Here is a 17,891-nt window from a genome sequence, read left to right on the forward strand (position 1 = left end):
TCAATAATATTCGTATAAAATTATAAATACTCTATTTTTATTTAATAAAAAATAAAAAAAAATCTGTTTTAGTAAATTTTTGTATTCTCTTGTAACATTTTTTTTTATCTTTATTCAAACTTTAGATTTTTATATGATTATCTCATTTTTAATATAAAAAATTATAATAAGAAAACATTAAATTAAAAATAACAAAAAAACGGTTCGTTCGATCCTGGGTGTGAGGACAGTGCCCACACCCCATATAAATGGTTGGGATTCCACTTCATGGGAAAAAATAAATTAAAAAAAAAATTGGGCCAGAAAAGATCCTGACCCTTGGATGTACCCCTGCAGGCACTGCCTGCAAGGGTAGGATGGAATAATCCCAAAAAAACTCAACACAAAAAATATCACATACAAGCTTGCATAGCGTCGCTAGTATAAATAATAATTACTTTTATGTAACAAAAACTCATATGAGACTCTCCCACAGATTAATTTTACGAGACATATCTCACACACGATCCAACCCATGAATAATTTAAATTTTTACTCTAAGTATGAATAAGATCGACCCGTCTCACGACTCACAAACCTACTCCTTCCGTTTAATTTTAATGATGTGATTTTATAATCTTAAAAAAAAAAACTCCACCTAATTTTTTTTTCTTCTTATGAACAATAAGTGGAGCAACATAATTGTGGTGCATAATGAGTCATTAATGAAATGCATCAATCGCCTCTTAGACTTCCCTTTATGCCAAGTATTACCGTTGGATTTCAAATTTCCACATTTATTGGTATTATTATGTAGCTCAAGATACATAATTTCATTTGATTCAGATACATACTATTTACAAACAAACCAAAGGTGAAATTTCCAAAGGTTTTTCGAGAAACCCTTCGCTGGGTTAAGGATAATTCTTCCACAAAAGCTTGATTTCTCAGAGATTTTTTCATCAAAATTTTGGCTTTTTTTGTCCGTAAGTTTATCCTTAGTTCTTAATTATTTATTTATTTATTATTATTTGTTGTTCAACGCAGTACTTTCAGGTTCATCTGGTGATGCATGGCTAGTTTTTTCTTGAGAGCTTAGATGAATAATTTTCCATTTGTGAAATATTTTGATTGGAGTTGGATGAATAATCCTATAAATATAATATAATTTTGCAATAAAAAAATATAGAATTCTTTAAGATGTCAAATTCAAGTTACAACTAAATTTTATGTTTTGTTTTTGCAGCAGAGTGTTGTTTCTCTTTAGTATACACTATACAACAAAGTTAGAACCAAACTTTTGCTTTTGCTTTTACTTTTGCTTTATTTTGAATCTTTTTTAATCACTTTAGATTGGATACTAATTAATTATATCTCAACTTTTTCAAAACATGGTTACTTAAGTATTAAATTTCTAGTGCAATTTTAAAGATAAAAAGATTTGGCAGTGTAATAAAGTAAGTCACTACTTGCTTTTCCACTATGGAAAAAAAGTCAAATCAAGAATATTTTGCTTTTTTTTTTTTTAACTTTTTTCAATTTTGGTTACATAAAGTTCCTAGCTACAAATTATCTTACAACTCAACCAATTCTTCTTTAGTTGTGTTTTTACATATTTCTTCGCTATGAAGTCTTCTTAGTGGGCAACTTTTTGCCTGAAAATTTGTTTAAAAATTATATTTCATCTTATTTACGTAAAAAACGATAAGTTTGTTCACGTCTTTAAACAAAACTTGAAAATAATTTCATAAAAACTTGTAAATAATAATGTTAAAATATATATTTTATTCAATCAAATTGTGGAACATTTGCCTCGACAAAATAGATGTTTGTTGGTGTCTTTTAGTAAATTTTACTTATTTTGTTGGCTTGAGTATTTTTTGCCAGTTTTGCTCTAAGTTTGTGGTCTGTGGGACATTTTTTTTAATGAAAATTTTGGATATATGGAGATTTTGTTCAAGTATCTTAAATTATTTTGAATCCAAACACTGTTTAAAAGAAACTTAGTCTACTTAATATTTAGAAACCTGATGCAAAGTTTTTCGATTATAAATACTTTTGGAAAAATGGAACAATATGTTTTGGTTTTTTCATGAAAAAATATGAAAACAATAACTTTCTTGCCAAAAAGAGTGCAAGACATTAGCATTAGTATTCATAATTGGAATCTTATGCATTTAGCTCTCCATGTTGCTACCTTTTTGTTAACATGATGTCACTGTCTTTTAACCATATCAATTATAGTACCTTCTGAAATATTAAATCGAAGGAGGTAAATACAAATTCATTTCAAGTATTATATGGCAGATCTGATCATGTTATATTTGTTGATGTTACTGTTTTTCATTTCGTTTACTTGTTCATTTTCTTGATGTTTCTGAACTCGACATTGTTAAAAACTGAAGGTTGGTATATCTGCAAGTTGTGCTATGCCAAGAATTGGGAAGAAACCAGGAGTTAAAGTTGAAAACTTGTATTACCTGCGTCTATCCTCTCTGAAACTTCAAATGAAACTCGGGTTTGGAACGGTTGTGAATCTTTTGCTGTTACTAGCGATTTCGGCAGTAGCAAGTTCTGATCTTAACTCGGACAAAAAGGCTTTGCTTGAGTTTGCTGCTTCTGTGCCACACGTCCGGAAACTTTATTGGAATTCGTCTAATCCCATATGCACTTCTTGGATTGGCATTACTTGCTCGAAAGATGGGACTCGAGTGGTTGCCATCCATCTCCCTGGCATTGGTCTTTACGGCTCCATACCGGATAAAACTATTGGAAATCTTGATGCTCTTAGAGTAATCAGCATACACACAAACTTTCTAGACGGAAATCTACCTTCTGATATTCTATCCATTCCTGCACTTAGATCAGTTTACCTTCAGAAAAATAACTTTTCAGGTGGCATTCCTCTATCCCTCTCCCCTGGTATTAGTGTTCTTGATCTGTCATCTAATTCTTTCTCAGGAAAGATACCGAATCTTGAGCTTCCAAGACTCAGGCTTCTGAATTTGAGCTATAACTCATTGGATGGTTCGATACCTTATGCCCTTCAGAAGTTTCCCATTTCTTCGTTTATAGGAAACTCTCATTTGTGCGGCCCTCCATTGACTTATTGCTCAAGATTATCTCCGTCCCCACTCTCCGCACCAGAAAGTTCTTCGTCTCCTGAAATTGTTGGAAGCCAAAGAGCAGCCAGTTCTATAAAGCTTAATAAAGGAGCTATTGCTGCAATTGCCGTTGGTGGTAGTTCTCTTCTTGTTCTTCTAGTTTTGGCTATCTTGCTCCGATGTTGGAAAAAGAAAAGTAATTCTGGTGGCACTCGTGTAATCAAAACTAAAGCGTCCAGTATTGCAAAGACAGAGAATTTGAAGTCGGAAGATTTCGGAAGTGGGGTTCAAGAAGCAGAGAAAAATAAGCTAGTTTTCTTCCAACGATGTTCGTATACCTTTGATCTCGAGGATTTGCTCAGAGCATCAGCAGAAGTTCTTGGAAAGGGAAGCTACGGTACTGCCTATAAGGCGATTTTGGATGAAGCCACAACAGTTGTGGTGAAACGACTCAAGGAAGTGGGGATCGGAAAGAAAGAGTTTGAACAGCATTTGGAAACTTTGAATGGACTTGGGATTCATCCTAATGTTTTGCCTCTGCTTGCTTATTATTACTCCAAGGATGAGAAGCTTCTTGTTTACGAGTACATGCCTGCCAATAGCTTGTGTTCTGCCTTGCATGGTATGCTTTCTCTTGTTTTTCTACAAGCATTCTTGCTTTAAATCTATATATCCGAGTTACCCTCCAACCCTTCTTGTTATTAAACGTCACCCCCCTCATTAAAATGTTATTGTTATACAATAAAAGGTAACCGAGGCGCTGGACGAACCCCACTAGATTGGGACACAAGGCTAAACGTTGCACTAGGAGCAGCAAGGGGACTAGCTCACATCCATTCAGAAGGTGGCACAAAATTTACTCATGGTAACATCAAGTCATCAAACATACTCCTCACCGATGGTCTAGACGCTTGTGTTACTGATTTCGCTTTAGGCCCTTTATTCAACTCTATTGCCACCAAATACCGGGTTGCCGGATACCGAGCACCAGAAGTGATCGAGGCTCAAAAGATCAGTCAAAAATCCGATGTTTATAGCTTTGGTGTACTCCTACTTGAGATTCTCACAGGAAAATCACCGATCCAATATATGGGGTACGATGAGGTGATCGATCTACCTAGATGGGTTCGTTCTGTTGTTCGTGAGGAATGGACAGCAGAGGTTTTCGACGTGGAGCTAATGAAGTACCAGAACATTGAAGAGGAGATGGTGCAGTTGCTGCAGATTGCGCTATCATGCGTGGCAAAGGGGGTGGATATGAGACCGTGTATGGACGATGTCGTGCGGATGATCGAGGAAATTCGAGGTTCGGAAGGGGAGGCCATCATCCGAGGATAATCGGTCAAAAGACTCCAATGTGCAGACTCCATGAGGGGATGATACAAGTAGTTCGAGTTTTTAGCAGTCTAGATTATTGATTCTTGAATGAGCTTTTGAAGTTTGCAATGTACACATTCATTTGTTTCTGATGTTTTTCTTGTTGCAATAAAATGACAGTTTGTAGGACGGGAATGACTTCTCCCACCCCAATTAGATCAATCCTTATGGTCATACAGCATCAAAGATCCCATCTATGCAAAGCTCTACTCACGCACGATTTTGAGCCATTGAACAAACCAAGATTGAGTAAATGTAGTTGAGCTCCATCAGCTAATCCAATTCGAATCTATTTCATGCGTTTAGTTCCCATCATTAATTTTTTTCCACTAAAAATCTCACTTTCATTTTTTGAAATTACGTTTATATATATAATACCATTTTGAAAACTAATTGAGCTTAAAATTTAAGTATGATGACTAGTCCATGGAGGCTAGAGCGATACATTGTAAACTAACAGTCATTTGAGGCCATGAGCATTGGGCGAAGCACGTGCTTCCTCGTCTTCTGCTTTCCTTGGCCGTCCAAGTGCCGAGGAAACCGCACGTGGATATAACTAATGAAAAGTATTTGTCTAAATTTAAAATCTAAATAACATAATAAAAAAATAAAAAATCAAAATAAAGTCAAATATTATTAAAAAATAATCAAAATAATTATATATATATGTAACAAAAAAATAAAATATAAATTTTTTAATATAAAATTAATAGAATATTTTTTTTACAAAATTTAAAATGTGTTAACCGTTAAGACAACAAATTAATAATAAATCAGAAAAAATATAGAAAAATAAAAAAATACTAATTATAATTTTTTGTTTTTTTAAAAAAATATGCATATTTTTTAATTACAATAGTAATTTGCTAGCTTGTTCAAAGATAATAGAGTCCCAGTGGAAATATCAATGTTGAAATTCATTGCACCCCCGGATGAGGAAGTGGTCATTGGCATTGAAGAGATTGATTATGCGGAGAAGGCATCCGTCTATTGTCTTGTTGGCTACGTTACGGGGCCTCGCCCAAGCACTTACGCAGTGCTTAACTTTGTCAAATGGTGGGATGGAAATGTTGAGTTCTTAAGGGCAATATTACAAGAAAACAAGGGGTCGAACCTGAATCGAGTGGGACAAAGAATAATAATATATCTATTGAAATTGAAACTGTGCAACCACCCCCTGACTTGAATCTATTCAAGGGCTACCATGAAAAAGAGACTAGCGTGAAACACAGTTCAGATACAGAACAATTTCAAGATGTTTATGAGGATGAAGAAGCAAATTCACATGATGAGATGAGTTCAAGGATTTTCATGGCGATGATTATGAACTAGACAGTGAAGATATGGCAGTTATAATGTATCGTGTGGTGGCACAAGATAAGGAAGAATGGAAGACAAGTGCGTAAGAGTAACAAAAAACTTAAGAACAAGAAACCGCAGAGGCAAGGGGTGATAAAGAAGAAGCTAGATAGCGGGACTAGTTCTATGGAAACCAAGTTTGTCCCCATTGATCCTAGATCCAAACTACCATTGAAAGTAGAAGAAAAGTCTTTCAAGAAGAAATCGAATGAGGTGCGGCTACCCAAAAGAGCTTTTGGTTGCTCATGAAGATAGCTTGCTGGAATACAAGAGGCTTTACTAAGCCTCTCAAGCAAAAGAGTGTAATTAATAGCTTTCGGTGAAATCACACAAATTGGACATTTTGTCTTTTGGAAACTAAATTGGATGTGGAAGCTATGGTTAAAGCTATGAGACTACAATTCTCAGGTATGAAGTGCTTTAATAACTCAGCATTTCATGATAAAATTCGTATTTTATCATATACTTCCACGAAGTTCATGATATTGATGCGGTCCTGACGGTACCTCTCCCTATGCTCACGACGATGATGCTCTTTTGTGAATAGTCTCATTCTCATGACGACTATGTCCAACACTGCCACGACTGCTGCCCTATGCTAAAACCCAAACATTAAGTCTCTGTCTCAAAAATATTTGCATACTATGATACTACTTAAATGTATACCCAGGACACATTATACAAAATTAGCATGTAATAGTAAAGCTTAATCAAACCATAATCAGACTAATCAATAATCCAACATAGTCCGAGTATAACCAATAAACCAGCGGAAAACATAAAACCATAAACCCCACGATACAGCAAATTACGGAAATAATCTTAAAACACTATTGGTTCTATCGATTCATGCGCAGAAAGGGGGCAGCAGGCTTCTCATAGCTGAAACCTTTAAAGGGATTCTCCTCAGATTTTGGACTAGCAGCTGGGGAGTCCAGGAGTGGCATTTTGGTCCACCGTTCATCAAAGTTGGCAATGCAGTGCTTTCCTGCAACTTGAGGAAGGAATCCCGGTTGAATTTCACGAGCTTCGAGTTTCTTCCAGTTGATCGATGCAAACCACTTGTGTCCTTTTATCTCATCACCGCCTTTCTGTCCACTTCCAAGACGTTTGCTTGCGTCTTTTTGTAGCAGCTGAAGTTTAAATCAAGCAGACAGCTATCAATTCTATGATATCTTGATCATTAAATGAAAATGAAGTTCCAAAGAACGAAAAATTAATCAAGAATGAAACTTATGTTTCCAATGTTTTTGAAGAGGATATAGATCTAAGGGCATAGATTATGAGCAAACTATAAGTGCACGAAAATAGCATTACCCCTTTTAACAGAGAATGAGCATCACTAGACAAAAATGATGGTAGCTTGATTTTGTCTTTGAGTATCTTCTGCTGAATCTTTTGTCTATTCCCACAAAATGGCGGCTGCAAATATATGATCAAGAAATTAAACTCAAGAAAAAGCAAAAAAATCCTAAAGTTTTAAATTTCATTTTTCCATAAAGTAGAAGGGTTAAAAATTCGTATATGTGCTTGAAGACTCCAACTAACCTTCCCAGTCAACATTTCATATAAGATTATTCCCAAACTCCACCAGTCTGCCGCTTTATCGTGGCCTTTACCAATAACAATTTCAGGTGCCATGTACTCCAGTGTTCCACACATTGAGTTCGATCTAGTTTTATCGTCAAATTGTTTTGCCAGACCAAAATCAGTAAGCATTGCCTGTATTTAAATAGAACAAAATATAATAAGTGAAGGCTTGAGATTGTGTTAAAAACATCTTTTTAGTTCTAGTTAACCCTGTGCAGAAAAAGGGAATCTGGCGAATCATGGGAGGACATTTACTTGATCATTTATACATACAAAAACAGTGCACAACTATAATACAATTCGAAGAATAGAGAGGTAGAAATCCGTACATGGCCCTCTGAATCCAGGAGAATATTCTCGGGTTTTAGATCCCTATGCATTATGCCGTTCGAATGGAGGTGAGCAACGGCAGAAACCATCTCAGCAGTATATATGCGGGCCAAATCCTCCCTGAATAGGCCATGATGATGGAGTTGAAAGAAAAGGTGGCCTCCATTCACGAAATCAAGAATGAGGTACAATCTATATTTAGTCTGCCCCACAGAAAAAGTTGTCCAAATTAAAACCAAGTTCCATAAAGTAAACTCCAATTACACTTCATTCAAGTAAATTGATCAAAACACAGCACTCAATGATGAATACCTGAAAAGAGTATCTGAGTTGGATGATGAAAGGATGTTCGATCTTTGTCATTATATCCCTCTCTGCTTTCATATACTCTTCATGATTTTTCTCGACAATCTTATCTTTCCGCATCACCTTCATTGCAAGTATTTCTGATGAACCGGTCTTTCTAACCTGGTAGACTTTACCAAATGCACCTTGGCCAACAACTTTCAAAATTTCAAAGTCCTCAAACCCGATAGTCTTCACTGAATCTCCGTCAACCTGAAACATTGACTCCTCCAAAACATTATTTTCAGGACAAGATTCGAAAACTTCCTCCAGAGCATTTTCGTCAATTTCATCTTTGTGTGCCAGCGAGTCTTCTTTCTCGTGCAATGTAAAATTTCCGATCTTCATTGATTGGCTTACACGAGTAGTTGGTCCGACAAAGGAGTGGGATCTGCGGTAGATCACTTCTGGTTCATTCTGAAGGGATTGAGTCACTTTTGACAGGACACCAAAATCTTCTGAATCTTCAGATATTTGAGCTAGAGTTGTTAGAGTAGGAGCAGGGCCAAAAACATCGGAAAAATCCAGGTCATCCAGCGAAAGGGCATCGAGGGCTTCCGTAGTCTGAAGCAGGTGATTCTGTAATGGCATCAAAAATTTGGTTCCAGCCACCATTGATTGTTGTGAGGCAACCATGATGTCCAAATTATATGAAAGAACAAGGTCTAATTGACGTCAAATCAAGGCTTCCACGCAGAGTTTAATCTAGAAGCAGTGATGGACCACCCCTGACAATAGCCTTGAACAATAAATAGTTCACAAATGAAACTGGCGCTCCGAAAAATCTAGGGAAGAGGCTGGCTGAAATCCAGAAATTGAACTTGCTCTCGTTTCCCAGTTGACAGGAAACGGTGGATCCAGAAGAGGTTCTTGAATTCATGAAGATCAGGTAACTTGGGCTGTAATTCAGTACGAAGTAATTAGTTAACTTCAGCACAAACAAAAAATACAAACTCAGCACCAAGTATGAATTTTCAAGACAGAAGGTGCGCTGGAGTTGTAAAACTGAATTTTTTATGTAATCACGACATAAATATTAATTTTTGTTTAAGTTGTATTAATAATTATTTTTAAAACGTTGGCTTTGCCCCAAAAAGAGGAGATAGCCCCTGAATTATTTTCCTAGATCTGGCATCTTTCGAACAATTCGGAAACGGAACAGTCGAGGAAAAAAACACAATAAACAATAAATTCGTCAAATAAACCATAAACATCGTACAGAAACGAGGATCCAAGGTTCATTCCGAAAACAGACTTCAGTCAATGACCGGCAAACATAACAAACCCATCAAGAAAACAAATAGGCAAAACCCAAGAGGACAAAAATTGTTCGATGGATCGATTAATACCAAGTAAGATCACAAAGAACCCAAAATCCCACAAAAAACAAACGTCAAGAACACACGAAAACGTAAAACATATGACCGATCAGAAACAAAACCAAAACAAATCTACAAACAGACACCTTACAACCAAATAGCTCGAACCCACAAAAAATCTTAACAAAGAACTCGAATTAAATACTATACACACGATCGAAAGGATATTACATGAAAGTGATTAGATTTTACCTTGAGGAAAATACGCGAAGGCAGCGCAAAAATATTGCAGGTGGGGGCGAGAAGTGAAAAGAAAATTGTGTCGCGTAGCCGCTTCCAGTTAAATAACCGAATAATCCCGTGGTATAGCAGGTTACATCTGTAACACCACGCACACGTGTCCTCGTTTGATTGGTTCTCACGGCCCGCCGAGATTGAATTTCTTGGGAATTTTGTGTTCTTTTCGGAGTAGGAAACAGATACCGCACGTTGTTGATTTCGTATGGATTAGCCACTTGTTTTTATTATGTAATATTGGTATAAATAAATTAATTTACGTATAAATAGATAATGTTTGGTAAAACAGATTATAAACTCGAATTTATGAATTGTGAGGTTTTATATTAAAAATAAGTTGTAAAAGATTTGGATAAACTTATTTTAAACAAGATATTAATGTGTTTGATATTATAAAATCTTTTTGTTGACAAAATTATCAAAAATGTATAATACTATAAATTAAAGTAAGTAATTATATATATATATATATATGAAAATATTTTTATAATTTTAATATTTAAAAAATAAATCAATTTTATATTTATATTTAGAAAAATTGACGTTCTTTGAAAAAAAAAATTAATATTATTTTTAATGTGTACAAATGAAATGCTGATTAAAAAATTCTAAGAAATAATTTAATCGATAAAATTTTAATACTTTTGTTTCTTATATCCTAATAAAAAATATAGAACATAACTTTATTTTAAATTTAATAAAAGATAAAGTGATAAAGAGAAAATAAGTGATGATAGTAGAAATTTGAAAAAATATAGAAGGATATTTTGGATAATTGAAATATTAAAATAAGATATTTTGGAAAAAAGTAAAGTGTCACATCTTTTAAATTGTTTGACATATTATAAGTTATTTACAATTTTTTTATTCAAATAAATTACGAGAGTTTATAAAATTTAAAAAACAACTTGATTTTATAAGCTCTAAAAAACAACATAATATAAGTTGTTTTTAAGATCTTATAAGTTCTACTCAACATACTCTAAAAAACAACTTATAGAACTTATAAGTTCTAATATTTTATTTGGAAAACCAAAGATGTAAACAACTTATAAGATGTCAAAATAAGTTTGACAGTTTATAAATTGTTTTGAAAAAAGTTCGGATACCTCTCTTTTTTACAAAAATATCTTATTTTAATATATATTTATCTAAAATATCTTTATATATTTTCTTAAATATAAAAAATCTCGAGAGACGGTCTCGTAGATCAATTTTATGATACAAATCTTTTATCTAAGTCACTCATAAAAAATTACTATTTTTTATGTCAAAAATATTGATTTTTATTATAAATATGGGCATATTTGACACGTATTATGAATAAAGATTCATGAACTCGTCTCATATCTACTCTTTCTTAAATCACTTTTTCTTCCTCTACTCTTTCTCCGACTTGTTCTCCTCTAGTAACCCTTCGGAGGAAGACAGAGAACAGATTTTGAATCAAGTTTTCCCTATGGTTGATGATCGGTTAAATTATGTTCTTTGTGCCCCTTTTACAGGAAATGAAGTTAGGAAGGCTCTGTTTAATATGCATCCAGATAAAGCGCCAGGGTCGGATGGTATGTCGGTGTTCTTTTTTCAGAAGTTCTGGGAAGTGATTGGGGAGGAGGTCACGATGGAGTGTTTGAATATTTTGAATGAATGAGCCCTTCTTGAGGATTGGAATGCCACTTCTGTTACTCTGATACCTAAGGTAGCGAATCCAATGACTATGAAGGACTATCGGCCTATTAGTTTGTGCAACGTTTGCTATAAAATTATTGCTCGCGCTCTCGCGAATAGATTGCGTCTCATATGCAAACATACTGTGAATGAGTTTCAGAATGCTTTTATCCCAGGCAAACTGATCTATGACAATATTATATTGAGTTTTGAAACGCTGCACTGGATTAGAAGCAGAAAACAGGGACAAAAAGGCTACGCTGCTTTAAAACTTGATATGAGTAAGGCTTATGATAAAGTTGAGTGGTCTTTCCTTGAAGGCATTATGATCAAACTGGACTTCTCACGCTGTTGGGTGGAGAAGGTTATGCGATGTGTCAGAACAGTTAAGTACTCTTTCTCTCTGAATGGTGATTTGGTTGTGTGGGGACCCGGACGCTAATCATCTTATTAATCATCTTTGGGATTTAATTATCAATTAAACTAAACAGGGTCTAAAAATTTTTCTTTTAAAACACAAATGCGGAGCGTAATGGAATGTAACTAATATACATCTCAGTATATAAGTACAATAATGTACAACAATTATTCAAACTAGTCTAAGGTTCAACTACTAAATTTCAAGTGTTAAACCAAGTCTACAATAAGTCCGGAATCACCACTCTAAACTCGTCTTCTCTCATCATCTTCTTGACCCCGATCCTGTCCCACCTGTTGTCATGCACACATACAAAACAAGACAACAGCCGGATACTCCGGTGAGAATAAATCTCAGTATAAAACATGGTAGACATGCATATACACAATATAAATCATAAAGCATATTATCATGCATAAAATCAATAACGATAGGTTTCATAGTCTATGAAACCAAATCAAAATAAGCATGCAGTAACAATGGGTTCCATAATATCTGAAACCAAAATAAAATAAGCATGCAACTCAATTTAATTCATATCTTGACTCGACTCACTCTAACTCTAGGGATCCCGGGGTGAATAAGACGTCACTGTCTGTCACCTACCCTCCCAATCGGGGTGACGGTACGTCTTATTCCTAGACTTCGGTCCTGTCTGTATCGAATGTCTACAATCGAAGGAAATCTGCTCCTATGCGTCGATACCACCGAACATCTAGAAATTTGACAAATCTGTCAATGACTCTTCTATCTTAAATGCTTGAATATAAATATATAAACAAAGCATAATCATAACAAAATCTAAATAACAATTTAGTATGTGATTTTGTTGGGAAACTCAAATTGAATCTCATTTGAGTTGTCTCTTCCCAAAACAAAACATGAATTATACCTTTATCTTCCTTGTCTGACGAAGACGAAGTCTCGTATCCCAATCTGTCCATATCCAAATCTGATAATGACAATAGCATAGATACCATATCAGTACATAGCTCAGTTCAGAATTTGTACTGATCAATACTCAAACCAATACATAATCTGATCAATGTCAATGATATAATAATACAATCTCATCAATACTGAATCTGATCGAGCTAATTCAACTGATGTTTTGACGGCATAACAATACGATCTCGATATCCCCGTCAATCTCAACATCACGGATATAATATCAGAATTCATAATCAGTATCAGTACAATTCATAATCTCAATATCGGTATACTCAAAATCAGTAACAACACAACTCTGATATCAAATCTCAATCAAATCCACTCCGAAAATCATAACAATTTCATAAACAGTCTATTCTTTAATCTGACTTCAGTTATACAATGCCTAATGTAGCAGAAACACCATATCTGATTCATATTCAATTCTGACAATATCATAAATTCAAATCATGTCTAAACGTAACAAAACTTACGCCCAGTTGTAGCCAGTGTTGATAGGAACTCAGTACTGTAATCGGATTCAAAAACAGATGGACGGATTTTGCGTAAATCTCACTTGTATTCTTCGAAAGAATTCTGAGCCTTTCTTCGTTTCCTTCCTCTGAATTCTCAAGTGCACGGTGGAGACCAAGTGGCATTTTGGAAATCTGCATGCCGCGCGCATATGCGCGCACAAAGCCGCGCATATGCGCCGGAGGTTCTGCCCGGCACCTTCCGCATTTATCTTCTCGCGCATATGCGCGACATATCTCGCGCATATGCGCGAGATGTTCTGTCTCGCACATCCCTTCACTCGCGCATATGCGCGCCTCCAGCCGCGCATATGCGCCCAAGGTTTTGGACGTTCCGCGCATGTGCGCGCATTCAAGCCACGCATGTGCGCGCATGGTTCTGTCTTCCTCGCGCATGTGCGCCCATACATGTCGCGCATGTGTGCGGGGACTCTTCTTGCACCTCATGTCAAATATTCTTTCGGCTCTCCCGGTCTGATCCGTTTCATCTATAATCATCTCAATTAATAAATAAATCATTTCAGATTAATCTCAGATTACAGTAATAAAATCTCGGGCTTTACATTTCTCCCCCTCTTAGATCTGAGTTCGTCCTCGAACTCGCAAGTAATCAATTCAGACATATCAGAAGGAATGTATACAGAGTTTAGATCAGAAACTCATCTCAATGAATCCATTCTGAAATCTTAATCTCATATCAGATTTTGTCTTTCAGATAGTCTCGTTGACCTGCTGACAATCTTACTGTGTTTCCAACAATAGAATAATCTTAATTTCACTCTGATTCCAAACTGGAATAATAATTCAAGCAGTATAATATCATAGTACCACTCGAAATATTTTGACAAAATCAATCTCGCAATATTGGTTATACAACATCCGTATATACCAATCAATAGTTCATAATAAATCAATACCATCATCTGTTACCAAATATGTTTATCCTATTCAAGGATATATTAAATCTTCGGCCCCAAATACCAATCGTCACCATCCGTCGTTGGTATATTAAGTCTGTTTGGTCTGAGCTATCTTCATTCTCTTCTGAATTAGCTACATTTTCTTTGTCATATCTCTGACCGTATCAGCTCATATCTCAGGTATCTCCGAGATATTATTCTTATATCAAAGAAATCTGCTGTACTTACTGTACAATGTGTCGTCTGTAACTATCTCATTATACATCTGGTAATCTGATAACTATTATCGTACAATGATTCACACAGCGACACTATGTCATATCAACTAGTGCCAGCATCCAGCACTGCAGCTCCCTGGATATCTTCTAATATCTGGATAGTACACTCTGGCTATGTGTTAGTCGGTGGATAATATATAAGAAAGCTTATGGTATATTCTGCCACAAGTACAAAATTAATCAAAATTCACAATCTGATATAATCTATTTCAACATTCTGGTTAATCTGATCATTTCTCTGACATCGATCTTTGTCATCTGGTCATGTTTGTACGTCATCGTGTACCAACTAATAGATATAGATTGAACAATCTGTCAACCACAATCATATTATATCACAATCTGGAGAGTATTGCAGTGGTCTCATTACGAAATTCATCGAAATATACTCCCCATGTCTAGTCAGAATTATACAAATTCTGTAATAAATCTTCTGATTTCTATCTTTCTGTCTTCATTTATTGACAATTCAAACATTTCAGTACAATTTTTGCCAACATTTTAGTACAATTTCTATCATAACTGATTTAATCTGTCTATATCAAAACTATCTGTCCGAATATTATCCATTCTCAGTTACCAAAATGAAAACTGAATCCACTATTGTGTGTTTCTGACACTATCTGTCATTTCAGATTCGAACTATTTGGTACAAACAAATCAGTTAATAATATAAATTAAAAAAAATACCTACCTGGTATTCGGTTTTGACTATCGATATCAAATTCTGTCGTGCGAATCTGACATATTTGACATCATACGATAATCATTCTCATACAGTAAAAATCACATATCTGTCACTCTGATCGATGCTCTGCTCTGATGATCGAAATTAAGTTCTGAACATTCTGGTTAAATCTCTGAACTGCCGAAATTCTCGAATTCAGCTCTGATTCGGTTTGAATAATCTGTATCAAACACTGACTCAGAATAACAGTACTATCAAATCAGATTCACAATATCACTAATCTATACTGATCTAGTGAGTTTAGTAAACTCATAAAACGACAATTTCTGGCAATATTGTCAATTCTGACTAATCAATCACGTCTTCATGTCGTTCTGACCAACTGCTATATATCATCTGCAAATATAATATGTCATCAAACAATAAGCTGTCTCAAATATTGTTTTTAGAACAATAACAATACTCAAGCAGATACAAAACAACAATCGTATAAGGTAATCTGCCAACTCAGACCAAAATAAATTTCTGACATTTCTGAAATTTCTGATCTTTCTGATATCGGTATCGTTCTCAGTCACTGATCACAATCTCAACTGTGTAAAAATCAATCGGTATATTAACTTAAAATATCGCTTATTCTGAATATAATCTGTTTCAAGCAAGATTCTTATCTAAATAATTTCTGTATACAATAATCACAGTTATCAGAGTATTCAATACAATCTTCAGATATTCGATTCAATCAATCAAATGCTGCAAATATATCAAAATATCATAGATATAACGAGCATGAAATCATCAGAATATCTCTGAACATACTGAAACATGCCACAGAGAAACACTAAATCATATGTAACTCCTGGTCGGTACTCTTCTACTGATCTTTCAATTCTTTCAATTCATTCAGTTTTATTCTGTACATTCAATATCATTCTGTACTGAATTCTAAAACAACAAACAATACCTGGTATCGATTCAATTCTGAAATTTATCTTTCTAATACAAAACAAATCTGGAATCTTATCTGGCAAACATCAGCCAACTCGTACATCACTGGCAAATCTGCCAATGCTAGGCTCGATTTCAGTATATCTACTGAATACATAAGGATACCATCTGCTCATTTCTGTATCAATCGAGTCATAGACAATACAGATATCAAAGGAATTCTAGATCTAGAATCCTTACCGTGGAATTTCTACTCAGCAGCCATATCTGGTCTGAACCTTATACTCTCCTGAAAAGAATCTACAATAGTTCTGTACTTGTTCAGCATATTAATATCAATAATGCGGTCAAATCAGAAAACACAAGTACATCACAATCTAATTCAATCTCATTCTCATCTTACTGTAGTATACAATATTTCACAGAAATCTCTAATATCAACATTTCCTCTCCAAAAGTAAGGAAATTAATACTACAGTACATACAGACCCAACAGGTACATCATATCTCAATGCAATTCATTCAAAAATACTCATAACGAATGCATTAGTATATATCAATACATATGCAACATAATCATAGAGTAACAATACCTGCCACTATATCATCAAGTGCGTCCTGGGTCTGTTCTTCGGTCACTACCACCAGATGATTCTACTCCCTGAAATCTTCGGGAACCTCTCTGTGGACAAACTCTAGTAAAGTGTCCCGGCTGTCTACAGATATTGCATCTGCCAGTCACTCCCCGGCATTGCTCAGTGGGATGTCTCCCTCCGCAGTTCCTGCAATATACTCTAGTATAACTCGGGCTGGAAACACTGGATTTAGATGAACCACTCGGTTCACTTCCCAGCTTCTTAAACTGTTTCTTCCGAATTTTCAGCTGTTCTTTCTTTTCACCACTGCTACTGCCAATCTCGATTCTGGAAGGCAGTTGTTGTGAATTTGATGCTGGAAGAACGTACGAAGCTCCCTTTTGTCCTATCAGAACTGTTTCTGCTCTTTTGGCTCTGTGCAAGGTATCAGCAAAAGTAATCGGTCGTTTCACATTTACCAATGTACGTATCTCCGGATTCAATCCCTGAATGAACTGACTAGATATAGCTTCATCATTTCTAGCCACATGAGGGACAAAGCATAGTAAGGTAAAGAACTGAGCCAAATACTCATCAATACTCAAGTGACCCTGTCTCAGATCTGAAAACTCTGCACCTTTATCCTGTCTATATGATACGGGAAAAAATCTTTGGTAGAATTCAACCTTAAAAATTTTCCACGTAATCACTGAACTACGCTGTTCCAGAGCCTCTTTAGTTACTAGCCACCATCTCCTTGCAATCTCCTGTAACTGGTTTCCAATCAGTTTAACCCTACAATCATTTGTGAAACCAAGAAATTCAAATAGCATTTCTATGTCTTCAAGCCAATTCTCACAATCTACCGGCGTCTCAGTACCCTGCAGAATCGGCGGTTGAAATACTGAAACCTCTTCCACTGTATTTCCATATGAGTCTCTGATATATCTATCTGTTCAGTCGAAGTACTACCCCTTTCTGGAATTCTTCGAGGAGGTATATCTGATTATTAAAACATTAGTAACCAAATACAACAAACCTGTCCCAGTCTTTCTCTGATCATCTTACTGCTGATCATGAATCAGATCTGATTCATACTCAATAATATATATTACCAATTCAAATCAGATAATCAGGTAAACATGTATTTCAAAGCAGTAAAACATAATCTCATGCTAGCAATCGCATGCAAGAAAAGAAAACTCAATCTATCTACCCCGCTCATTCTCTTCT

The 17,891-nt window shown here is 35.3% G+C and overlaps 2 protein-coding genes and 1 pseudogene across 2 annotated transcripts in view; 1 reads left to right on the forward strand and 2 right to left on the reverse strand.

Annotated features, from left to right (window-relative positions):
* LOC142525218 (small ribosomal subunit protein eS27y) overlaps positions 1 to 17,891 on the reverse strand; it is an 89,069-nt gene that overhangs the window by 4,170 nt on the left and 67,008 nt on the right. The window lies entirely within an intron of this gene.
* On the forward strand, positions 2,258 to 4,622 carry LOC142524808 (putative inactive receptor kinase At5g58300; annotated as a pseudogene).
* On the reverse strand, positions 6,520 to 9,733 carry LOC142524616 (serine/threonine-protein kinase AtPK2/AtPK19-like). Its single transcript, XM_075628651.1, has 6 exons — positions 9,656 to 9,733; positions 8,052 to 8,983; positions 7,739 to 7,942; positions 7,368 to 7,541; positions 7,137 to 7,241; positions 6,520 to 6,952 (listed from the first exon to the last, which is right to left on the reverse strand). Exons 2-6 carry the CDS (start codon positions 8,718 to 8,720, stop codon positions 6,659 to 6,661), a joined length of 1,446 nt encoding a protein of 481 aa, XP_075484766.1. The 5' UTR covers positions 8,721 to 8,983; positions 9,656 to 9,733; the 3' UTR covers positions 6,520 to 6,658.

The sequence above is a fragment of the Primulina tabacum genome, chromosome 14 (assembly GCF_025594145.1).
Source record: "Primulina tabacum isolate GXHZ01 chromosome 14, ASM2559414v2, whole genome shotgun sequence".
In the NCBI taxonomy this organism is placed as follows: Eukaryota; Viridiplantae; Streptophyta; class Magnoliopsida; order Lamiales; family Gesneriaceae; genus Primulina; species Primulina tabacum.